The following is a 26,262-nucleotide window of genomic DNA, read 5'->3' as shown; positions in this document are numbered from 1 at the left end:
GGGCATGTGCCCTTGATCAGAATTGAACCTGGGACCCTTCAGTCCGCAGAGCCAAATGAGCTAGGGCAGTGGTCGGCAAACGCATTAGTCAACAGAGCCAAATATCAACAGTATACAACGATTGAAATTTCTTTTGAGAAACAAACTTTTTAAACTTAAACTTCTTCTAATGCCACTTCTTCAAAATAGACTTGCCCAGGCCATGGTATTTTGTGGAAGAGCCACACTCAAGGGACCAAAGAGCCACATGTGGCTTGTGAGCCGCAGTTTGCCGACCATCATACAGTACTTTCATATAATTTCTTTTCATGTAGATTTTGATCTTTAACTTTGAGAAATAGGAGGCTAAATGTTACAAAAATTTTTTCTTATTTAATCCTTGCCTGAGGATATTTTCCCTCTGCTTTTAGATTGAGTGGGGTTGTGGGGGAAGGGGGAGAGAGGAAGAGGGGGAGAGAGAGAGAAACATGTTGAGAGAGACATATCATTGGTTGCTTCCTACATGTGCAGCCCAGATGCTTGCCCTTGACTGGGAATGGAACCAGAGACCCTTTGGTGCTAGGGTTGCTGCTCTGACCACTGAAAACACCATCCAGGGCCAAAATTCCTTTTTTTTTTTTTTTTTTTTTGAGGGGAAGGAAGGTAGGAAAGAAAACTGAAACTTTGGGAGGCTTAATTATTTTACCAGGCTAGATGTAGTAAGTGACAGAATTCTTGAACTGACCAATATTTACTAGCCTGTCCCTATTTGAACACTTACAATAACTTGGACCTACCTAGACAAACCTTTCTAATTTGTAGACTAGTTTTTAGGAGGCTTTTCCTTATTGAGCTGCAGTTTGCCTCCACAATTGACACCTTTCAGGGCTATGTAGAAGAGTATATTCATATTCTATATTAAAGTTCTTCAGATGTTGGAGATTAGCCATCATGTCTCTTCTTTTTGTAGGGCTTCTGTTCTTCACGCTAAATATTTCCACTTCCTTCTGATGTTTCTTATTTTACAATTTCAAATTCCCTCATTCTCCTCTGCCCTCCATTTACTTCCTTAATACAGTGCCACCTAAAAGAGTACAGTAGACAGTAACCTTAACTCCAAAAAAAATAAGGTGGTAATTTTGTTCGAAATAGTCATGTATTCTTGACTCATTGAAATTGTCAAACTCAAGCCATAATTCTGTGTGTGCATGTGCTGCTGTTAAACTAAGTCATTTCCTTGTACATAGTTTGTGGATCTAAGTGTTGAACTTTGCCTTTCTCTATGAAATTTTATCTGTTTAGATATAAAAAAAATTTATCTTTTTGTTTTCTGTTTTTCCCCCGCCCCAGCCTTGACTTACTCTTCCTAGCATGATTTCTTTTATTTCTGAAGTAGAGCTGTAAAATATGAAAACACTGTGGCGTAGAATGGAGAAAATAGTTGATGAGAACCCAAACCTTTGTTAATGGGTTCAGTGGAAAAATAAGGGGTGGGAGCTTTCAAGGAAGGCACTCTGCTTGAAACCTTAGAGGTGAAACAAAAGGAACTTAGCCGCGGGAATAGCCTTGCTTCTTGAGTTGGTATGTTGGTAATGTTTTCCCCCCAATAAAACAAATTTGTATGTGCTTTCTGTGTGCAAGGCAGTTGTAAGTCAGTGGGGTCCTAGATTCTAAGAGGATCTTTGAGGTCGTTTAGTGCAACCCTTTATGAGTTAAAAAAAGATAAGGAGTATGTGAGTCAAGAAAGGACACGGAATTGTGAAGTTAGGGAGTCTGATGGATCAGAAGGATGTAATGATAAAGGGATGGCAAAACTGAAACCTCACGTTGAAGTCACCCACGAAGGATGAAGCAGGATGCCAGAGCCATAAAGATGATTTATATATTGCCTAGCAAACTTCATTTTTCTATCTAATTTAAGATGGATAGCTTAGGGCACTAATGATATCAGTTATAGTATGCCTCCATAGCATAAAATAAAAATTACATTTTCTTGAAAAGCAGGTACCTTAGAGAAATTACAATAGTTTACTCTCTAGACCAGAGGTCGGCAAACCGAGGCTCGAGAGCCGCAGTTTGCCGCTCTGTTGACTAATGAGTTTGCCGACCACTGCTCTAGACACTTTGCACATCAAAGTAGGACAATGCATCTGAGGACATTTAAAAAAAAATTCTGCTTTTATCTTTTCCCTACCATATTAGTCTGTATTTTTCTTTTAATATTGTGAACTTTTCCCCTTTTTACTTAAAATGATTGAAAGTAAATTATTTTGACAGCATGATAGTCATATTAATGACATGCATTTGTCATACTTTATATTTAACCTTGCTTCTAATCCTTGGACATTTATAATCTTTTTGGCTAATATAAAGAATGTAGTGGTGATTACATCTTTGTAATAAAAATCTTTGTCCACATAGAATATATTCCTAGAAAGTGAAATTCCTGGGTTGAAGATAGCAACATTTTAAAGACTTGTTACAAGTAGCAAATTATCTTTCAGTTTCTCTTCCTATTTATACAGTATAAAAACAACTGTTACACTGCAGCTGCCAGCATAGTACACACATGTACTGTGCTTGGTTACTAGTCAGTGGTATACTTTGTAATGCTTTAGGGTGAATATCCTTGAAGCCAAATATTTTTCTCATTCATGATTCTTAAGAGTAGTTTCTGGAAATGGAAGTGTACGGTCAAAGGGCAGGCAGAGTTTCAGGGCTTTTATTACTTACTGCCAAACTGTTCTCCAGAAAGGTGTGCCAGTGTTCACCCCCAGCAGCAGAGTGTGGGCATGTTACCCATGCCCCTGGGTAGCACCACATATTATAAATTTTATAATTCTTTATTGATTTACAAATAGAAAATGTCACTGTATCTTGTTTTAAATGTACATTTCTGTAATTGCTAGGATGGCTGGACATTTAAAAATGCTTATCATTTGGACCTTTTTTTTTGGTTTAAATTCCTATTTATTTCCTTTATCGACTATTGTATTGCCTTCACTACTATTAAAGTAATGTCATGCTACAAATGCTTCCCCCAGTCTTTTCATTGAATCTAAACTTTTAAAAAATATATAGAAGCCTTTGATACTTATGTAGTTAAATCTGTTGAACTTTAAAAAAAATGAATTCTGCTTTTGCTTGGATTGCTATAACAGTGGCTATACTTGGAATGAAATTACTTGTATGTTTTCCTTTTGTTCTTTTTATGATGTCATTTATCACAGTTACAACTTGACTCTGTCTGGGACTAAGTTTTGGATTTGGTTTGCTGTGCAGGAGTCTGACTTGTATTTTTCCCTCAAAAGCTCACTTTAACCTTATTTATTGAACAATCTAGTGTGCTGTACTTTATTATCCCCCCCCCCCCAGCCCCCATTTTGGTAGCTTTTTATTTTCACATAATGTAACATTTATGGTAAAGTTGTGATACAGCACAGCTGTAAGAACAAGACTGGAACTGCTCAATAGTGTTACAGCTCAATTATGAAGCATCACAGCTGCCAGGCAGCATTGGGCCAGGCCCCTCTCTGGCTAGACAGCTCCGCTCGGGTTTGTTCCACTTCAGCCTGCCCTGCTCCGCTTGCTGTGCTCTGGTCCAGCAAGATGTCTTTGATGTTTCATCTTTGGTGTTTCAGCTTCAGCCAGGGAAAGGCAGTCTTGCGTGGAAGGGGAAAATGTGCTCTCTGAGCCAGAGGACGACTGACTAGTCCTATATAATAAAAGCCTAATACGCTAAGTGTCCCATTGTCTGGTCATCCGTTCAACCAATCAAAGTGTAATATGTTAATGATATGCTAGGGCCACTCAACCGCTTGCTATGGCATGCATTGACCACCAGGGGGGCAGATGCTCTGACTGGTAAGTTAGCTTGCTTCTGGGGTCCTGCTGATTGGGACTGAACGAGACAGGCCAAACATGCCCTGGAACCCTCGAGTGGTTCCTCCCTGGCTGTCCAACCTCCTTTGTCCGTCCTAGGCCCCGATTGTGCACCAGTGGCGCCCCTGGGCCTGGCCTGCATCCTCTTAAAATCCAGGACCCCTCAGGGGATGTCAGAAAGCAGTTTCAGCCTGATCTTGCATGCCAGGCCGAGGGACCGCACTGGTGCATGAATTCGTGCACTGGGCCTCTAATATAGATAGAAGTCTATATTGTATAGATCTTGATTGATCGATCAGTCATGCTAATGAGGACTCAAAATCCTCACAGTTTGGTACAAAAGGCACTGTCCTGATTGGTGAGAATGGAGCTATTCTGATAGGTAGGTAAAGATGCTGATGGAAGATACAGCTGTGCAGCTGCAGGTTTGATGGGCAAGTCTCAGTCCTGTTAGTTCCTGGAACTCCATAGTAAGGGCTGGTTGAGATGTGAGGAGCCTAGTGCAGGTAGGAGTTCAGTGCAGGTTTTCTCTCTGAAGTGCAGTTTGCTGGAAAGGCCCCTCTTTAGAAACAGCTGCTAGGTTCTGAAACCAGTAAACCCACAGGAGCCCTTCTTAGTTGGTATCTTCTTTCTCAGGACCCACAATATATAATTTTTTTTTTTTTAACACTGTTTCTCATCAACCTTTTACCAATGAATCTTATTATCCAGTGGTGAATCTTTCCTGCAATAATTATTAATTTGATGGCCACTAAATGATAGTTTTAAAAAATCTCCATCTGCCATTCCTATATGTTTATAATCAGTCATTTATTTCTCTATGAATACACGATTTCTCCTTTATTGGGAGATAATTTGTTGGTAGTATTATTTATTTAGATAGCTAAAGTGTCCCAGATTATCCAGTGGGAGCTGCATTCCTTCAAACTGGATCCAGTGTCCTTTTTTTAGTATGTCCTACCTTTTTTTTTTTTCTTTTTTTTTTCCTCTCCAAGTACATCTTTGCTTTACTTTCTGGCAAAAGAAGATTTTCAGACTCATTTTTACTTTACTTATCCAGTCCTGAAATCAGGTGCTTATTCAAGGAATCTTACTCGATCTGGTATTCACACTGATACCTCCAGTTCCAATGGAACATTACAGGTGTTATTCTAATCCTCGCTTCTAAATCTGTAAGACTTTAGCAGTGAGAAAACCAGTTTGATCTTCTGTCCAGACCACTAAAACTCTCCATATCAATAACAAGGATTTGCATCTTTCATGTGTTCACTGGAGCATGGTGTGCTGTACTTTGAAGTGACTGCAGCAAGATAATATTTTTCTTTTAAAATAAAATGTTTTTATTTTTTATTCTTTAGAGAGAGAGGTAGGGAGGGAGGGAGAGAGAGAGAGAGAGAGAGAGAGAGAGAGAGAGAGAGAGAGAGATGAGAAATATCTATCAGTTACCTCCATAGACACCCCAACGGGGAACCGAATTCACAGCCTGGGCATTTGCCTAGGAATCAACATACGGGATGATGCTCAACTAACTGAGCCACAATGGCCAGGCCAATATTTTTCTTAATTACAAAAACAATACCTGCTTATTGTAAAATGAATGAAGACAAAATGAGTTAAGGAAATAAGTAGTAAATATGTGAGTAGCAGGGTACAGGTCAGATAGACCTAGATTTGTATTTGGGCACCTCAGTTTGCTTGCTGTAGGGCCTGGAACAAGATTTACCTAGCTTAGTGGTTCATTAGTCCAGCGTTTTTCAACCTGTTGAAAAACGGGTTGCCTGGTGTGCCGTAGGTGCAGACAAGACAAGAATTTTATAATTTTTCACTATTTTGTTTACTTAATATTTCATAATAAAGTAATTATAAAATACTTTCTTTGTGTTTATTTGATTCCTACTCAAGAGAATTACTTTATATATAGTCAATATAGGCACAGAGTTAAATTTTTTTAACATTTTCTAATGGTGGTGTGCCTCGTGATTTTTTTCATGAAACAAGTGTGCCTTTGCCCAAAAAAGGTTGAAAAAAGGTTGAAAAACACTGCACTAGTCTTTACCTGTAAGTAAAAGCAATAGCTACTCCCAGATGGTTGATGTGAGGATTAAATGAGAGAACATATGTAAGATGTGTTATCTCAGCTACATTATAAATACAGTTATTAAAAGTGGAAAATCCCTCCCACATCTTCCACAGATGTATGGTATAGTCCGTAGATGTCCTATATGAGAAAGGTATATTGTAGTTGTCTGTAATTACATTGATACAGATGTCATCAGATTGATTGGAGATTGTCATTAGTTTTTTTGCTAATGACAATCTCCAGTGGTTTTGTGTTAAAGTTCTGTGGTCTGCTTTATAATCACCTGTGGGCTTTGTCAAAATACAGGCACCTGGGTCTCCCCCCCCCCCCCCCCCTCTTTTGAGAATTCTGACTTAGTTAATGTTGGGTGGATCTAGGTTAGGTGAGTTGTGAACCTGAATTGTAACTAGAATTGTAATTCTTACTGAATTGTAATTTTAATTGTAATTAAAAGCTAACTGGAGAGACAATAGGATTTGAATTTGTGGGATGTTATCAAATTTATGGGAAGGGAAACAGGTAAGAAGTGGCATAATTTTAAACTGAGGACCTATTCAGGGAGGTGAGGCTTCTGGGTTCAGGTTTATTGTTGACTAAACAGATAACCTAGTTAGTGGTTCTGCAAACTGCGACTCGTGAGCCACATGCGGCTTTTTGCCCCCTTGAGTGTGGCTCTTCCACAAAATACTACGGCCTGGGAGAGCCTATTTTGAAGAAGTGGCGTTAGGAGAAGTTTAAGTTTAAAAAACTTGTCTCTCAAAAGAAATTTCAATCGTTGTACTGTTGATATTTGGTTCTGTTGACATTTAATGAGTTTGCTGTCCACTGACTAGGTTAATCAATAATCTTAGTTTACTTGTTAATACCTAAATAGAACTGAGCATTGGAAGGAATGCTTATAACTTACTGATGAGTTCCTTTTTGTGTGTTTTGTGATTCTTTTGCTATTGGCATTTGTGGAACATCTTTGTATTAGAAATCTGCTCTTGAGCCCAAAGAATACCTTTTTCCTTTCTTAAAAGCCCTGTAATAAGGATAGCTTAACTCTGTGGTCCTGTGATTGCCTCATAATCTTTACTCTTAACTCTGTATGTCACCAGTTTTTCTCACCTGCTTCTAGTTCTTAATTGCTGACAATTTTCTACAGACATATTTTATTGTGCTTTGATTGATTGCATTTCATAGATTGTGTGTGTGTGTGTTCTGCAATTTGCAGGCAAGACACTCCACTAGCAAAAAGATTACGGCTTGTTTTATTCCAGGGGTCTGGAACCAAATCTGCAGTATCTCTGAAGTATGCCTGTATTTATTTTACAACCAGGTTAAGTTTATCCAGTAAATAAACTACTGTGGTGGTCGTATTATGAAAAACACATTGTTTTGCTCTCTTGTAACTTGTGAATTACATACATACAAGTCATTCTTTATCTACAGTTAACTTTCCTGGAAAGTGCCTTTTGTTGTTTTGAACAATAGAAGTCAGAGTCTTAGGAATAGTGATAACACTAGGAAATTTGTTTTAGTGCTTCCTGATTTTTGAACTAGGTACACTGAAGCAGGCTCTTTTTCATGCTTAGTAGGAAATCAGGAAATGATTTTCTTTTGGAATGTTTGCATTTAAAAAAAACATAACCAAACATTTGAAATATTGTTTTCAACAACCTTATTAAAATGATTTCCTGTACCGAACTATCTTTTCCTAATTTGAAGTGCTTGTGGCAGTGAATGTAACAGCAATAGTGTGCATATAGTTCTATAGAATCTGCATCTGAATGGTAATGGATTTGTGCCCATTTGATGGGCCAATTTTGATTTAAATGAAAAAAGAGAAAATAATACTACACCTGCACAGATACACAGGTAGGTCATAGGTACACAGGCAAAGATATTTTGCTTTGAGTGTATGTTTTCTTGTTTAGTAGACGTTGATATAAAAAAACATCCAAACCTGTCGAGAATTTTTATGAGTTTATTTGAGCCAAACTGATGTCAGTTGCTGAGAAGTAAAATCTCAACTGATTGACAAAATGCTCTGGAAAATGGCAGATTTCCAGCTTTTTTATACATTAGAATTAAAGGAGGAGCCTTAAGGAAGTTTACATGAAATCCATTGGTGGTAGATTAAGGAGACAGGAGAAGAAAGCAGAGAAATCTCCGGGATTGGATAAAAGGCTAAATCAAGAAACGCTTCTTTTACTTTGGCGGGTCCAGGATAGTTAATTAACATTTACGCACATAGAGAGATGGTGTGTGGAGAATGAGATAATGATGAGGGGTTCTGTGGTCTTGCACTCTGGTGCAGTGGTTGTGCCTTGAGGGGTCTGGAAATGAAGATTATGCTTACATTTTAAAGGCATGTTACTCTTACATTTTAAAAATATGTTATGGCCGAAACCGGTTTGGCTTGGTGGATAGAGCGTCGGCCTGCGGACTGAAAGGTCAAGGGTTCGATTCCGGTCAAGGGCAAGTACCTTGGTTGCGGGCACATCCCCAGTGGGGGGAGTGCAGGAGGCAGCTGATCGGCAATGAGAGGCAATGATTCTCTCTCATTGATGTTTCTGAGTCTCTATCCCTCTCTTTTCCTCTCTGTGGAAAACCAATAAAATATATTAAAAAAAAAAAAAAAGATACGTTATGGAAAGGATAAAGAAAAAACTGGTACATTTATACAATGGAATACTATGTAGTTGTAAAAGAGAAGGATTTATTACCCTTTGAGATAGAATAGAGGGACCTGTAGATTATGATGCTAAGTGAAATAAGCCAATCAGAGAAAGACAAACTATCACTTGATCTCACTTAGATGTGGATTCTAATGAACAAAATCAACAGATGAATAAAATAGAATCAGTGGCATGGAAACATGGACCAGACTGACGAATCTCAGAGGGATGTGGGGAAGGAGGTGGGAAGAGATTAGCTAAAGAACGTATATGCATTTATGCATTGTCTATGGATATAGACAGTAGGATGGTGAAGGACTGGGGTGGAGTGGGAACAGGATGGAAGCTGATCAATGAATGGGTCAAAAAGGGGACAACTATAATATTCTCAACAATAAAGATTAAAATAATTAAAAAAAAGTAAAAAGTAAAGGTATGTTGTCTTAGATGCAAAAAGACAATAGACAGGCTCACTTAAGGTAAAGATTGACCTCTGAAAAGGAACTTACAGACCTAGGATGTGACTACCTGCCATGATCCACTTAATTAGGAATTATGTTCAGACCATTCTTTATGGTAACTTTTGGTTCCCAAGTTTGTAAGGCCCACCATTAGGCCTTCCCTGAGCGTTAGTATGTGGTCACTTTTTTTGTCCACATAAATGCTTTAATTATGAATATAGAGGTGGCTTTAGGTTTTGGAGTAGTATTAATTAATCATTGTCCATGGTTTCAGTGGAGCAGTAGTAATGTGGATAATCTAAAAGTAATTTGTGCCTGTGTACTGTGTTCCTTGAGTTAGTATCATAGGCATTTTTTTCATAATGATTAAAATATTGAACGTGTGGACCTTAGATTTAGCATTGCTTTGATTTGAATCCAAGTTTTACTCAATGTGGATGACTTTGGACAAATTACCTAAGCTTTGTGCTTTGGTTTCTTCATGTACAAAATGGGAATAATAATAGTACCTACTTCATAGGATTGTTGTGAATATTAACCATGTTAACGTACATAATAGGTTTAACCTGGCACACATTAAAATTCATTAATTGTTAGCTATTATAATTATTTAAAATATTCAAGTCAGTTGGTTGCATTTGGGAACATCTGGAAAGTGTCCAGCTTCTCTTTTGCCCCATTTCCCTTTATATCTTTCAGATGCAATGCATAACAGCAGACCAGATGGAAGCAGCAATACCCTTATTTCTTCCCTCTGTGGCTTGTTTTACCTTTGTTCAACTCAGTTTAGTTTAGTTTTGCTTTTGTATGAAAAAAGTTATACACCTTTGTTGAAAGGCATTAACATCTAAATAGAGAGCTACCTCAAATTCATTATAGGAAATTTCAATATCAGAGTATTTTAGTTTTAAGGATGGTTGATATATAAAAAAGACTCTTCGAAGTATGGTCCTGCAATAAAGAGTTTGCCATTGTGATAAGGTATGTTAGAAAAGAAGGCTCTGAAAAATAGATAAGATGATAGAGGGCGTTGGTGTGTTGAGAAGATGAAGGGAGAATGTAGTATATGGAGAATTTCTGAATTGCAACTCTTCCTCATTTGACTTCTCAGCTCACCACTTGGACATTTGAATTATTTGCCATTTTACCTTTCCAGGACCATGCTTATTTTAAGCCTTTGAGTGGTTAGCAGATTAAGAATTCTACTTTCCGTTTATGAGCAAACATTATTTTTGATTAGGGAAAGAGTAAAGAGTAGGGCATCAGCCATGATCTGAATTATAAATTTCTAACTGTACAACTATTTTGAAAAATTTTCCCCCTCTTTCTAGGAGAAGACACTACTATAACCTTATACTCCTAGGAGATGTATGTACCTTCGCAGCCTTTGCAATATTAAGGTGTGGATGTCTTTGTTGCTCACCATTGGAAAAGATATAGCAGGAGGGAGGTCAAGGCTAGAGAGGTAAATTGGAGAATTATCCATGTAGGGGGGCTAATTGAAGCTAATTGGCAAGCTCTAGTAAGTGAAGATAGAGAAAGAAGAGGGCAAAGGACAAACCCACGAAAGAATAGCTGTATTTAAAGAGTGGTGAAACGAACCGGAGAAAGAGCTGTTGGGATGGAGAACTAAGAGAATGGGCCAGTAAAAATATAAAATACATAACTCTGGCTGGGTAGCGCAGTTGGTTAGAGCATCATCCTAAAATGTCAATGTTTCGGGTTCTATCCCCGGTCAGAGCACATACAAGAATCAATAAATGCATTCATGAATAAATGGAACTGTAGTAGGCAGTTAGCCAGACATGAGCAGAGCAAGGATGATGTACAACAAAACACAATGGGGGAATGAGTCAAGGAAATAGGTGAAACACCAGAAAGTACAGTTTTATGGAAAATAAAGGGAAAAGCTGAGAGTTTGTAGAAAGAAGTGATCAGTGATATAATTGATTTATTTAACAGATATTTAAAGAGTACTTACAGTGTTGATCCAAGCAGATAAGGTCCTGTTCTCAATGATTAGGTTTTGGTAGGAAGGTAGGTAATAAATAAATAAATGAAAAGATACTATAGAGAAAATCAATAGATCAATGCCAGAAAGTGTCTTTTAGTACACACAGACCCAGGGCAAAGCCCTGAGAGTGAAAATCTACGTCTATAGTGGAGGGCAGGGAAAGACCGAAGAAAGAGGCTGGTCACTTCAATAATTAATAAAAGTTATTAAGGGAAACTTACATATGAGACATGTCTTGGGCAGTTTCAAGATGCAGTGGATTCCCTCACTGCTTGGCAGGTGCCAAAGACTTATATAAAGTACAGGGGGAAATAGCACAAGTACTAGTATATAATGCTACAAGGTATAGAAATTACTTTACATGCTTGACCAGGTCAGGACAATAGCCTATTCCAGGAATCAGCACATATCAACAGGCAAGGGAAGGGTGCTGATTAATGTCAGAATAAACATCAGTTACCATCAGACAGTCTATTTAAAAAAAATGTATTTTATTGATTTTTTACAGAGAGGAAAGGAGAGGGATAGAGAGTTAGAAATATCGATTCAGCTGCCTCCTGCACACTCCCTACTGGGGATGTGCCCACAACCGAGATACATGCCCTTGATGGGAATCGAACCTGGGACCTTTCAGTCCGCAGGCTGACACTCTATCCACTGAGCCAAACCGGTTAGGGCCCATCAGACAATCTCTTTGGGGGTTTGTGGAAAGCAACCTCCATTCTGGACTAGGTCCAGCGTGGAGGACAGGCGGTGGTCTTCCCATGGAACATCTCTCCCTAGTGTCAGGGCATAAGAAAGGCTACTTTAATAGGAATGCCAAGAAAGTTAAGGTCTGAAGGATGAGAGTCACCTAGAAAAAACCTGAAGGGGATGCATTCTTTTGATCAGTGTTGAAATATTGGTTTCCATTAGAACATTTGTTTTTATTTCCTGCTGTTTATATATAAGTTGGTAGCACTAGCATTATTAGATTAAGCATAGTCAGTTTCCAAATGACTTTTAAAAAACATTTTGTTTAGACCCGTTGTAATCTATTTTTGAGCTTTTAATATTCAAACATATAAAAGCAGAGAGTATAGTATATAATACATCCTCATGCATCCTCTTCATTTTAATGTCAACAACAGTTCACAACTAATCTTATTTCATCTATTATATATCTCCAAACACTTCTTACCATCCTCATCCTGTTTATTTTAAAGCCAATTCCAGATAAATTGTTTCCTCTATAAATGTCTTGGTATATACTTCTATATTTTAGTGTTTTGATTTATTGCCTCTTAGAACATATAAACAGATAACCATATATATGGATTGTTTATTATTAGTGGCCCTTTTCACTTACAAGAGTGTCCCTCTTTGTTTGGACCTTAAATTCTATGGTTACCTTATTTACATAAGGGAAGCCTCTTCATAGTGGACAGTAAATAAATTCTTTAATAGAACCTTCAGTGTTGAATATTTTTCTAATAGCATGTCACTTTTTTACTTTCTAGCAGGACCGAAAGCCCGGGAGTTCACTGTATCAAGAAATTATATGCCAAGATATAATGCCGTATGAGTCAGAGAAAAGAAGGATCCTAAACATATGGTAAGGAGGGAATGAATAAGCTGGACTGCCTGGATTATGCCTTCCTTTTTTCCTCGAATCCATTCTGTCTTTGCTATGATTTCTTTATAAATGCAGAAAATATTCTTTTGAAAACAAAAAGATTTTAACATTGGAATGAAAAGGATAATGCTTTAGAAATATTAACCTCCATTTCTTTGGGATATTTGGTCAGCTGTTAATTATCCAAGTTTAGATCATTCAAATTTAGCTTTTCCATGATCTATATTTTTGTTGTCCTTATCTCTTGCTCTACATACTCAAGCCTTTTAGTAATGTTCTCATCAACTTTTAATTTTTATTTAAAGGGAGAGAAGACTGTCAAACCTTTAATAGTTAATACGTCTTGAACAAAGGTAGAAGTTATAAAGAGTGATTATCTGTGAAGTACTATTTTATACTGCCTTGTAGTATAATAGTACCCTTGCTATTTGTTTGTCTTATCTCTTAGGCTAAAGGAAGCTCAGTGAGATCAAGGAGTTCTTTATGTTTTAGAATCTCCCATAGTTATACTTAGAGTACTTTAGACATATTAAGAGTATGGGGTAAACACTTTTTGGAGGGAAATCAGTGAATTAAATTGGGAGTATTCATTGGCATAGCACATTATGAATTCAGTTCTAGGTATGTTGAGTTTGAGGTGAAGCTAAATGAAGAGTGTTGGTAGCCTGTGATAGTAAAGTTTGATAAGAGAACAGGATTGGGAATGTTGTTTCAAGATTTATTAGGTCGAAGTACCCTCACATCCTCTATCATTTATTCTCATAGCAACATAATATATTGTTATCACCATACACTTATCTCCATTTTGGGAGATTAGAAAGCTGAGGCATAAGGTCTGAGCAAATCTGTCTCCAAAGGATAAGAAATCATGCCTCTCATTTCTAAGTATAATGTTCTTTTTAAAAGACCAAGTTACTATTTATATTTTAAGAAGGAGCACATGATGTCTATTAACAGATGATAAAAGAGAAGCAAACTGGGAAATATATTTTGTATCAGGATTACTGCATCTACTGCTGGGCAAAGCTCAGAGGAGTTCAGCTCTTTTCATCTCTAAATATAACAAACTGTAACAAACTGAGTTTCTTAATAGATTTTTTTTAAAAGTAGCTCAAAAGGAGACTTTCATGTTAAGAATGAACATAGCTACCATGGTTAGATAAGATGTTTCTCCTTAACTAAAGGGGATTTCTAAGTCTAGAATAACAAAATGTAGCAAGTATCTTGGTCCTCTGTTGAATGTAGTTGATCATCATTTTATTTATTTTAAATATATTTTTATTGATTTCAGAGAAGGAGGAAAGAGAGAGAAACATCAATGAGATCATCATTTTATAGGCTCTAATGCTGCTCTATACCAGTTAAATAAGGGTGTGAGTGTGAGTGTGTGTGTGTGTGTGTGTGTGTGTGTATGTAAAAGATTTAAGGATTTTTTAGAAGTATATTGAGGGCATGCAGGGTTGTTGGACATAATCTCTTCAAGACTGACACTGTTCTTTTTTTTTTTTTTTTTGCAGACCTGATTGTTGGCAATGACATCGACAATAGGCTGGCATTTATTTCTGTCCTAACCAGCTACTTTATAACTGTGAACAGTAATTATGCATATTTGTTGGTCAGCCAAACCAAGGAACAAGAGCTATGGCTGTTGAAAAAGTCTATCTAATTCCAGGTTATTTTTCCTGGGTTTCATCATCAAGAACCTCCTTTTCATCTCAACAATGTGGTACCTTTTACCGTTTGATAAAGATTAAGGACATGTTCTTTGGTCAACAGCCAGAACTTAAAATCTGCTGGAATAGAGTCAGAGACCATTTCAACTACAGCTGAGGAAAATGAAATTTCCTTTTTATTTGGTGCCTTGTACAGGGAGCACACTAACTTTTATGGAAGCGTGTGAGTAAAAAGAGATTGAGTTTTGTCTACCAGAAACTCATGGTGATGGCTAGTGACCCAACGTGATCAGAGGGGGCAAGAGCCACAAAGGAACTCATGACAGGCTATACCATGTTGCGGAATGGGGGTGTGGGGAACGGAGGTCAAACCTGTATGTTACGGTGGTCTAACCGTATCCGACTTACATGGCTCAGTTTTACCCTCTTCATTATTCTGGTTTTCTTCCCCCTTATTGCTCACTATTATCTCACCACTCTGGATGAGGCTGATGAGGCCGGCAAGAGGATTTTTGGCCCGCGGGCTGGTAATGAGCTGTGCGAGGTAAAACATGTGCTGGATCTTTGCCGAATTCGCGAGTCTGTAAGTGAGGAGCTGTTGCAGCTGGAAGCCAAGCGGCAGGAGTTGAACAGTGAAATTGCCAAGCTGAACCTAAAGATTGAAGCCTGCAAGAAGAGTATTGAGAATGCCAAGCAGGACCTGCTTCAACTGAAGAATGTCATTAGCCAGACTGAGCACTCTTACAAGGAGCTGATGGCCCAAAATCAGCCCAAACTTTCTCTGCCCATCCGATTGCTCCCAGAGAAGGACGATGCAGGCCTTCCTCCCCCGAAGGTCATCCGGGGTTGTCGGCTACACAATTGTTTCGATTATTCTCGCTGCCCTCTCACCTCTGGTTTTCCTGTCTATGTTTATGACAGTGACCAGTTTGCCTTTGGCAGCTACATGGATCCCTTGGTCAAGCAGGCTTTTCAGGCTACAGCACGAGCCAACACCTATGTTACAGAAAATGCGGATATTGCCTGCCTCTATGTGATATTAGTGGGAGAGATGCAGGAGCCCGTAATGCTGCGGCCTGCTGAACTTGAGAAGCAGTTGTATTCTCTACCACATTGGCGGACAGATGGACACAACCATGTCATCATCAATCTATCACGGAAGTCGGATACACAGAACTTACTGTATAATGTCAGTACCGGCCGTGCCATGGTGGCCCAGTCTACTTTCTATGCTGCCCAGTACAGACCTGGCTTTGACTTGGTAGTATCGCCACTAGTCCATGCCATGTCAGAGCCCAACTTCATGGAAATCCCACCACAGGTGCCAGTTAAGCGGAAATATCTCTTCACCTTCCAGGGTGAGAAGATTGAGTCACTAAGATCCAGCCTTCAGGAGGCCCGATCCTTTGAAGAAGAAATGGAAGGTGACCCCCCAGCTGACTATGACGATCGTATCATTGCCACTTTAAAAGCTGTACAGGACAGCAAGCTAGATCAGGTCCTAGTAGAATTTACCTGCAAAAACCAGCCTAAACCCAGTCTGCCTACTGAGTGGGCACTGTGTGGGGAGCGGGAGGACCGCTTAGAGTTACTGAAGCTTTCCACCTTTGCCCTCATTATCACTCCTGGGGACCCTCACTTGGTCATTTCATCCGGATGTGCAACACGGCTCTTCGAAGCCCTGGAAGTTGGTGCTGTCCCAGTTGTGCTGGGGGAGCAAGTCCAGCTTCCTTACCATGACATGCTGCAGTGGAACGAGGCAGCCCTGGTGGTGCCCAAGCCACGCGTTACTGAGGTTCACTTCCTGTTACGAAGTCTTTCTGATAGTGATCTACTGGCCATGAGGCGGCAAGGCCGCTTCCTCTGGGAGACGTACTTCTCAACTGCTGACAGTATTTTCAATACCGTGCTGGCTATGATTAGGACTCGAATACAGATCCCAGCTGCTCCCATCCGGGAAGAGGCAGCAGCTGAGATCCCCCATCGTTCAGGCAAGGCGGCTGGCACAGACCCCAACATGGCTGACAACGGGGACCTGGACCTGGGGCCAGTAGAAACTGAGCCGCCTTATGCCTCGCCCAAATACCTCCGCAACTTTACCTTGACCGTCACTGACTTTTACCGCAGCTGGAACTCTGCTCCAGGGCCTTTCCATCTTTTCCCCCACACACCCTTTGACCCTGTGTTACCCTCAGAGGCCAAATTCTTGGGCTCAGGAACTGGATTTCGGCCGATTGGTGGTGGAGCTGGGGGTTCTGGCAAGGAGTTTCAGGCAGCACTTGGAGGCAATGTCCCTCGGGAGCAGTTCACAGTTGTGATGTTGACTTATGAGCGGGAGGAAGTGCTTATGAACTCTTTAGAGAGGTTGAACGGCCTCCCTTACCTGAACAAGGTGGTGGTGGTGTGGAATTCTCCCAAACTACCATCCGAAGACCTTCTGTGGCCTGACATTGGCGTCCCCATCATGGTAATAGAAAACCAGCAGTTTGTTTTATTGCATGAAATAGTGTTTAACTTCTAATCTTTTTTCTAAATGCATATATAATATACATTCACCTTTTTAACCTATACAGAGTTTCCCTCCCCGTGAGTTTTCTGCTTGCTTCTTTTTCATTCTTTTCAGGCTTTGCCAATTCCATCTCTGCTACTCCTTAAATCTTCCAAGACTCTCCAAAACTAAAATTGATACTGGCCTCGAAGGCTTATGAAACCCCTTCCGTTACCCCATAGATTTCTTCTAATCATAACAAAGATGATGAGATTGATGATGAAAAGCTAACCTTTAAGAAGCACTTGTGATCTCGGCAATGTAATTTAGCATTTATAGAACTTACTGCTATTTTATTTCATATCTGTGGAAGCTGAGGCTTAGAGAGATTAATTATTTTGCTCAGAGTCATCATTTGTATTGGAGGAGCTGAGCTTTAGTATGTCTGACTCCAGAAGTTCCAGTTTTAATCACCTCCCAAAGGGATTTAGGAAGACCTGTATCATTTATCAGGATATTATAGAAGTCTTTTGGAAGATAAGCCAGGGTTTATATTTCGGAGTTGGCAATCCTAAACATTTCCTATAGTCTCTTGTAGGTTCTTATTCTTTTCTCTCTTTGTGATGGGTAGGATGCTGTATTTTACAGGAAAAATATAGCCAAATATGCAGGATTGGGCTTTAGTTCTGAGTACTTTGTTGATCTACCTTCTGATGTAAATTTGACAATCTGGAAGATTACCCATTTCTCTTAAATGCGAGGCCTTAGAGCAGGTCTTAAGTAAATGTCCAAGTACTTATTCTGCAGCATAGGTGCTTTCCAGAAAAAAGGAAGTAAAGACAGGCAGAAGATCTGATCAGCCGTGTGTTGAAAATCATTGTAACTTTTAGGAAGAATTTGGCTGGCAGGGAAATGTTTGGGCCAGACCAGTTTTCAAAAATTTATTTTATCGAGGAACTAATGCATGTGAAATACTTTTTTTCTGAGTTCTTTTTTTTTAATTGTTTAAATTATTACATGTCTCCTTTCCCATCCCCCCATTAATCCCCCCTTTGCTGCTTCCAACCCCCAGGACAAGCCCCCACTGCCCTAGTGTCTGTGTCCATTGGATTTGTGAAATATTTTCTAAGCAGCAGCATGATATAATAGAAAAGTTGGAGTTTGGCAGTGCTATATAGACCTGGGATTAAATAGTCATTTTGTGATCTTTGATAAATTAATTAACTTCTTTGACTTTAAGGTTAAAGAGGATTAGAAGATAATACAAGTACAGAGTCTAGAAATATGCCCAATTATTGATTCCTACTTATTCCTTTATTTTGAAGGAATATGGCTATTCTGCCTATATTTTGGACAGCTTTAATTCACTTTACTAATAAAGGCTTCTTTATAATTTCCCTTTGTTTCATAGCTGGTACTGCCTACTTTCTTCTGTAACAAATCTTTGTTTTAAGTTTTCTCTCTTCCTAGTACTACTGCTGCTACTTGCTTTTGCTGCTAATAGTTTCTCAAGGCTATTCAAGACTGCATAGGTTCTAAAAAATTTTGATCTCTTCTTAGCCAGTTTGGCTCAGTGGATACAGTGTCAGTCTGTGGACTGAAGGGTCCCGGGTTCGATTCCAATCAAGGGCACGTACTTCAGTTGCAGGCTCCTCCCCAGCCTGGGCCCTGGTCAGAGCACATGCAGGAGGCAATCAATCGATGTGTCTCTCTCACATCAGTGTTTCTGTCTCTCCCTCTCCCTCTCCCTCTCCTACCCTCTAAAAAAATAACAAAAAAATAAAAATTTTTGATCCCAGAATTTATCTTGTATATCAAGAAAAGTGTTATAAATGGAGAGATTTATTTATAGACTTCCACCCATTCACTTTTTTCTTTTTCAGTTACAACTTTTTGAATGTCATTGAAATTAAATAAAATTGTTCTGTAAAAGGTAGATGCTGCTCAAACAGGACAATAAAGCAGCCTTTGTTTTCCATTTTTCCTGCGTTTTCTTTGAATGCAATAGGATGTAGAGAAGCTGATGCCACCTCGTTAACAATGACCGAAATTTGTCAGGGAACTTACCAGAACTAATCCTTTCTTTTAACACTGGTAGGAAATAAGTAGTCCTCTATGATTACTGGGCAGCTTATTGCAATAATATAATGCCTAGTGGGAAAATGCCAGAAACTTTCTCAAAAAAGAAAACAGTTTCAAACTAGAGAATTTTCACTCCATTCTCTAAACATTTTGACTATGTTTTGTATTAAAGAGAGCAGGGTTTGGGGGGAGCGCTTGATTTGCTGACCTCCTGGGAATAGAGCCAACACTACCCAGGTATCAGGGTTAAGAGAGACTTGCAGCACTCTGTCTTGTGGAAAAAGGTGCTATTATGAGGCATCAGAGTGGTTTTTCCACCTAAGATGCAGATGTGCCCCATCCATTGCATTATAGTTAGCAGGTCTTTTTTAAAGTTAGCAGCAGGGTGGTTCCCAGGCAGGCTCTCATATTTCAGTCTTTCAGGGAAAATGATTTGAAATGAGCATACTGGCTGAATGAATCAATCCAGGAACCCACATGCCATTTCAGAAAATGCTGAACAACTTGTGCTTCTCTTATGCTCAGATTCCCATCTAAGCACTTGGGACAAATGCTTGATAGAGTTTTGTTGGCAAGAAATTTATTGAGCTCTACGTGTTTGAGTATAGGGAGATTGCCTTAGGGGTACCTACTGGGATTTATATAGTAAAATTCTTCCTTCTCTCCTATTATTTACATAACAAAGGGGGAACTAAGTCAACTCTGGATTGGAGTAACACCATTCCTGGTCCCTCCTGCCCCAAATGGTTTATGTAAAGAGAATTTCAGTTCAAATGGGATAGGGCCTGGGCAAGATGACAGGAATCCACCCAGAGAGATGGGGTAGTGTCACCAGTTAAAGTAGATGTTTCATGTGAATGGTGTGGGGCTTCTGAGCAGAGGTGGTCATGGAGGGTGACTGCTCTGTCTCTTGCCTATTTTATAAAAAGTTGAATCAGATTCCTTAGCTCCTGGAGAGTAACGACAGAGAATACTTGATGGAAGTCAAATGGGGAGTAGTATTGTGCCAAGGTTTTGAAAGCTAGTCTTGAAAAACAAAAAAACAAAAATAAAAACAAAAAACCCTTAATATCTGGGGATCGCCACTTTCATGCACAGTTTTTGTTTGTTTGTTTTGTGTGTGTGTGTGTGTGTGTGTGTGTGTGTTTTAAGATGTTCCACTCTTTCTAGGCCACCATGGTTTCTGATGTTATATAAATAGTGTTTCAGATTTTTGTTTTTCTATATAATGTGTTGTTTTTCTCTGGTAGCTTTCAAGATTTTTTTCCCTTGTATTTGCTTTTTAACATTGTGAGGGTGATGTACCTTAGCATAGTTTTCTTTGATTTTTTTATTCTGATTGGGGTTAACTAAGCTTGAATTTGTCCATTTATGTTTCTCATCATATTTTGGTGAAATTTTATTATTTATTTAGATGTTTTTTCCTGTCCCATTTTTTTCCTTTTCTCCTTTGGGGGCTTCATTATATATATATATATTAGACATTTTGATATTGTTCCACAATTCTCAGTGGTTCTATTGATTTCTTTAAAATACTTTTCCCCCTCTTTTTTAGTTTTGATAATATCTATTAACCCATCATCAAGGGCACAGATTTTTGTGTCCACTGTTAATCTAGTAGGATAAGATAGTCCAGTCAGATTTAAATTTTAAATACTATATTTGGTAGTTCCCACATTTCCCTGTTTTTAAAATAATAGTTTCTGTTTTTCTGCTGAGATAGTTCCTCTCTTTTTTCCATTCTGAGTATACTTCATTGAGTATAATGATAACTATTTTAATATCTTTGTCTACTATAACAACTAATTCAAACATGTAGTTATTTGGGGATTTGTTTTAATTGCTTCTTTTTTTTTTTTTTTAGGACTGGGTCACGCTTTTCTGGTTCTTTATACATCAAACAACTTTATATTGTGAATGTTATCTTGTGGAGACTTTGGATTTTGTTTCGTTTCTCTGAAAGTGTTGCTATTTTAGTTTTAGTAGGCAATTAATTTAGACTTTAGCTGGCCTGCTTACAAATAACACCAAGCATGAATAGTTTTGGTGTGGGCCAGAGACTGGGTAATTTATACCCAGTTGGAGCTCCTCCTGTTTGGCTCACTCCTTTCTGGAACCTACTTTATTTCCAGGAGCTGTGGTTGCCCCAAACTTTGCCCTCTGATTCTTCAAACTAGAAAGATATGTGAGTTTAAGCTGTTCTGTATGGTGACCACTCTGGCCTACTCTCAGGCTAAAAGCAATAGTGTTATTCCCATGTTGGTAATTCCTTCCTATATTTCAGCTCCCCTCTATAATTTGTCACCACTGTTCACTGGCTAGTACCATCAGGTACTTGGTTTTTTTTTTTTTTTAAATATTTTTTTTCCAGAGTTTGTAACTATCATCTGTAGGAGGATTGGGTCTGGCAGGAGCCTGTTCAGCATTCCTGGAATCAGAAAACTCCAAGTGAACTCTTGTTGAGTCATAGTCTCACCCAAAATTTTGATTTGAGTTATTATTTTATTCTGACCAATTAACACAACTTCCACACTCTGCTGGCTATTCTGGAAAATAGCTATAAATAGGGTTGCCTTGTTGGAGCATTTTATGGAAATGAAAACATCAGAATCTGTCCTCTTGGGGTTTTAAAACTCGGGCTGTTAGGGAAGGGGACATCTTCCAGTTATGAACGGTATTGTCTTGCTCACTCAAAATATTGCCCATCTTCACACTGTGAACTCATTTCTCAGATTTGTGACAGCCGGTGCCTTGATTTTTAATTTTTATTTTCTCCATAAAGGATATAGCTAATTTACACAGGTGCTTGGGAAGGCCTCTTTGAAGAGGTCATATTTGAGCAGAAGCTTGAATGAAGTGAGAATTAACATGAGAGAGGCCATGTAAATTCTAAATTCTGGATGAACATACAGAGAATGGCAAGTGCAAGAAGCTTGTCATGTTCAAGACATGGCAAGAATACCCAGGGTGTCTAGGGTAGAGTAATTGAGGAGAGAGTTTGAAAGAAGTTTGGAGAAAGTAGAGAGCAGCACACGTAAGATGATATTGGCCATGGTAAGGAATCTAGATTTTATTTCATGTATGTGATGGTGCCATTGAAGGGTTTTAGTAAGTGATATATGTGGGGCTATTGGGAAAAGAGCAGAAACAATTGAAAGGCTATTATTGCAGTAATGTAGGTGAGGGATGTTGGCAGCTTGGACTAGCACAGTAGTGATAGAGGTGGTGACTTCAGAGATAAGCATATCACACCTCCTACCGTGTTTCCCCGAAAATAAGATCTAGTGCCTGGAAAGATAAGATATCCCCAGAAAATAAGACTTAGCGCAACTTTGGGAGAAAAAATTAATATAAGACACTGTCTTATTTTTGGGGAAACAGGGTAGTAGACTCTAAAGTCTCTGTGGAAGTGGTAAGGCCACAATGCACAATTATTTCCCAAATGAAAACTATAGAGATATGAAATTACTTTTCACTGCCCTTTTCCCTTTCTTTCAGCCCTTAGTATTAGAATTCAAAAAGGAGAGTTCCATTTGGGGAATTTGATGTCATGCCAGGGTAGTGATTTTAATACTATTTCCCTTATAGTCTACTAAGGGAAAAGAAGAAAGACTGGAAGAGAAACTGGCTATGTAGTAAACTTGTTGGCATTAATATTCAGTGTTGAGCCTCTGCTAATTAGGCTGTTAACCGTTTTACTTCTGGATAGACCTCAGGCAAGAGTAGAGAATTTGAAAGTCTCATTTCTTAGAAAGTTGATAGGCTTTATTTTATTTATTTTTAAAATATATTTTATTGATTTCAGAGAGGAAAGAAGAGAGATAGAAACATCAATGATGAGAATCATTGATCAGCTGCCTCCTACTGGGGACTGAGCCTGCAACCTGGCATGTGCCCTTGACTGGAATCAAACCCCGGACCCTTCAGTCTGCAGGCCGATGCTCTATCCACTGAGCCAAACTGGCTAGGGCATATGCTTTATTTTTTTTATCTGTGCCCACTCTAATTTAAAAATATTGCTTGAATATATCAGATGATAATTTCCTAAAATTATGATTCTGAGCAAAGCTAAGAGGAAAAACCTTGTCCAATTTCTTAGGTCCAAGATTGTAAAAACTTCTTGGACTACCAGACTTCACTAAAGATTAGTGTATCTGTGTGTGTGTGTGTGTGTGTGTGTGTGTGTGTGTGTGTGTGATATTTTATTTAATAGCTTGGTGGCTAATGCTATGGCCCTCTTCTTCTGTTTAAGCATATAAAAGAAAGCTACTAGAAATTAGAAATTAGTAGCAAAAATTCTAGATGTATAAAGGAATTGCTGAAGTTAAGTTGTATAAATGATATACTAATTGCAGCAAATCAATCTTTAGGTCGTGTTGCCCTCTCTTAGTTTATATGTGCTCTTTTTACTATTTCAAAGTTAAGAGTAGAGAGACTGAGAATTGTATTGCTTTAGGCCACTTGACTAATTAATACCTAAATTAGAACTTAGGTATTAGGACTTCTGACCATAATTCATTGCATATTTTTCTGTTTTCAGAGGTTATACTAATCTCATGTTAAATAACTACAGTTTTTGAGCATTTTGTATGTGCTGGGTAGGCACAGTGTCATGCTCTTTATATGCATTCTCTCATTTGATGGTGAAGCTATCCTGTTTTACATACAATTTCATGGGGATCATTGCCAACCTTTTCTCTTATAAGTTCAGCAGACTTATCTCATAATCTAAAATGTCCCCCCCCCCTCTTTTTTTTTCTGCATTAGACCCAAATTTAAACTAAGTTAGAAATGGAAAACCAATTCACAGTATTACCTTCTTATTCCTTTCTCTTCTGTCTTTGCATTTCCTAACTTTTTTTTTTTTGAAATTTATTTTTTTAAAATTTTATTTATTTTTTAATAAATCTTTATTGTTCATATTATTACAAATGTTCATCATTTTTTTTTCTCCCTCCATTGCTTCCCTCCATCAGGTTCCCACCCCACCCTCTGCCCTTTCCCCACCCCCCATTGTCCTCATCCATAGGTGCACAGTTTGTGCTCAGTCTCTTCCCACATCCTCCCCTCCCCTTTTCCCTGAGAATCGTCAGTTCACTCCCCTTCCATACCTCTGATTCTATTATATTCACCAGTTAATATTGTTCATCAGATTTTTTTTTTAATTCCCTTCGATTTAGATTCACTTGTTGATAGTTACATATTTGTTGTTCATAATTTTTATCTTTATTTTCTTTCTCTTCCGAAAGAACCCCCTTCAGCAATTCATATAATTCTGGTTTGGCGGTGATGAACTCCTTTAGCTTTTTTTTAATTAGTGAAGCTCTTTATCTGGCCTTCGATTCTGAGTGATAGCTTTGCTGGGTAGATTATTTTTGGCTATAGGTTCTTGCTATTCATCACCTTGAATATTTCTTGCCATTCCCGTCTGGCCTACATGGTTTCTGTTGAGAAATTAGCTGACAATTGTATGGGTGCTCCTTTATAGGTAACTACCCGTTTCTCTCTTGCTGCTTTGAATATTCTCTCTTTGTCTTTTGCTCTTGGAATTTTAATTATGATGTGTCTTGGTGTGGTCCTCTTTGGATTCCTTTTGTTTGTGGTTCTGTGCGCTTCCTGGACTTGTAAGTCTAATTCTTTCCCCAGGTGGGGGAAGTTTTCTGTCACTATTTCTTTCAGTATGTTTTTGGTATCTTGCTCTCTCTCTTCTTCTGGGACCCCCATAATTCTGATGTTGGTTCACTTGAAGTTGTCCCAAAGGTTTCTTACATTATCTTCAACTTTCTGGATTCTCTTGTCTTCTTGCTTCTGCAGAGGAGTGTCTTCTGGCTCTATATGTTCCAAATCTTTGACTTGATTCTTGCGATCTTCCATTCTGTTTTTAGGACTCTGTATGATATTTTTTATTTCAGACAATGTATTCTTTATTTCTTGTTGATCCCTTATTAGTTCTTGTTGATCCCTTATTATTTCTTATTGATCCCTTATTATTTCTAGTTGATCCCTTTTCATATTCCCATAGGTCTCGTTTATTTTATCAGCCTTTTCTAGGAAATTCTTGAAAAAACTTACAAGTGTGGTTTTGAACTCTATATCCAGTCGCTTTTTGTCCTCAATTTCTTTCGTTTGTGATCTGTTTCCTTGTCTCAGCATTTTCGCAGCTTCCCTGAGTTGGTAGCCTTAAAAGTCACTGTGTTCAGCTTGGATGGGGCGGAGTTTCAGGGTGGAGCCTACAGCCTTGGCTTCCGTCAGCCTCGCCCTGTGAGGCTCCTGAGTCTCAGTATTCCTCAGGGTCCTTCAGTACTCGTTGCAAGCACCTCTGAGAGTAAGGTGCCCTCAAGTTTTGCCCGCTATCAAACAGTCTAGGCTCTCCCCCAATGAGCCCGGAACTGGAGTTCAGTTCAGTTGGAAGTGGGGTTGGAAGTGGGGTTCAGAGAAGTCTGGAGCTTTTGTCTTCTTCCCGCTAGGGCAATCCAGCAGCACAGTCAATGTGTGCGCCTCTGGGACTTCCTTTTGCCTCTCCCCTGAGTTTCCGCCTTACAGCCCAGGTTCCCTCTGTATGAGCCTGGGTCCCCAGGGTCTGGCCTAGAACTGGGTTTCAGTGCAGTCGGAACTGGGGCTCAGCACAGTCCGGAGCTTTTGTCTCCTTCCCGCTAGGGCAATCTAGCAGCAGAGTCAAAGGTCTGTCCTGTGTGCGTAATGTGCGTGCCTCCAGGGGCTCTACCTTGCGCCGCTCTCCTGAGATTACGCCTAGCAGCCCAGGCTCCCTCTGTTTGAGCCTGGGTCCCCAGGGTCTGGCCTAGAACTGGGGTTCAGTGCTCTCGGATCTGGGGTTCAGCACAGTCTGGAGCTTTTATCTCCTTCCCGCTAGGGAATGCCAGCCAGGCACTCAGCTTCCCCCTCCTCTCTAGCTCTGTCCTCTCCGCGCGTGCAGTGTGTCTCCATACCTTAGGCTTTTACAGCTCCTCTGCTTTTCCTTCTGGTTTTCGCTTTCCGTCTCGTTGTAGAATTTCCAGTCAGTCAACTTTCCTGAAGTTCTGAGTAATGTCCATTTTGTATTTTAGTTGTATTTTATTGAAATTGTTGTGTGAGGGTGCAGTTAGGTGTTACCTATGCTGCCATCTTGGATTCTCCCCCTGCATTTCCTAACTTTTTACTCCCACCATTTAATTGAATGGAACGAATCTCTTGAAAAATTGAGAAGTTTTAATGCTCCTTTTCCAGTTTTTTCTCTGTGTATCACCTCTCCATCCAGTCGCCTCAAATTCTACTTCACATACCTTATAAGTAAGCACATGTGATGGATGATGTGCTTCTGCCTAGAC

General features: G+C 39.1%; 1 protein-coding gene across 5 annotated transcripts in view; it reads left to right on the top strand.

Annotated features, from left to right (window-relative positions):
• The window catches only part of EXTL3 (exostosin like glycosyltransferase 3), a 110,936-nt gene that overhangs the window by 59,696 nt on the left and 24,978 nt on the right, over window positions 1–26,262 (top strand). For 3 of the 5 annotated variants that reach the window (XM_084886377.1, XM_084886380.1, XM_084886378.1), the window contains exons 2-3: window positions 12,579–12,673; window positions 14,212–16,834. In XM_084886377.1, the coding sequence (XP_084742503.1) occupies window positions 14,687–16,834 (2,148 nt within the window). In that variant the 5' untranslated portion in view covers window positions 12,579–12,673; window positions 14,212–14,686. The remainder of the gene's footprint in view (window positions 1–12,578; window positions 12,674–14,211; window positions 16,835–26,262) is intronic. The other 2 variants (XM_084886379.1, XM_084886376.1) reach the window with 1 other exon arrangement.

This window comes from Pipistrellus hanaki, assembly GCF_964339955.1.
Source record: "Pipistrellus hanaki genome assembly, chromosome: 5".
NCBI classification, from domain to species: domain Eukaryota; kingdom Metazoa; phylum Chordata; class Mammalia; order Chiroptera; family Vespertilionidae; genus Pipistrellus; species Pipistrellus hanaki.
Note: the sequence above shows the minus strand (reverse complement) of the source record. Positions and strands in the feature narration are given on the sequence as shown.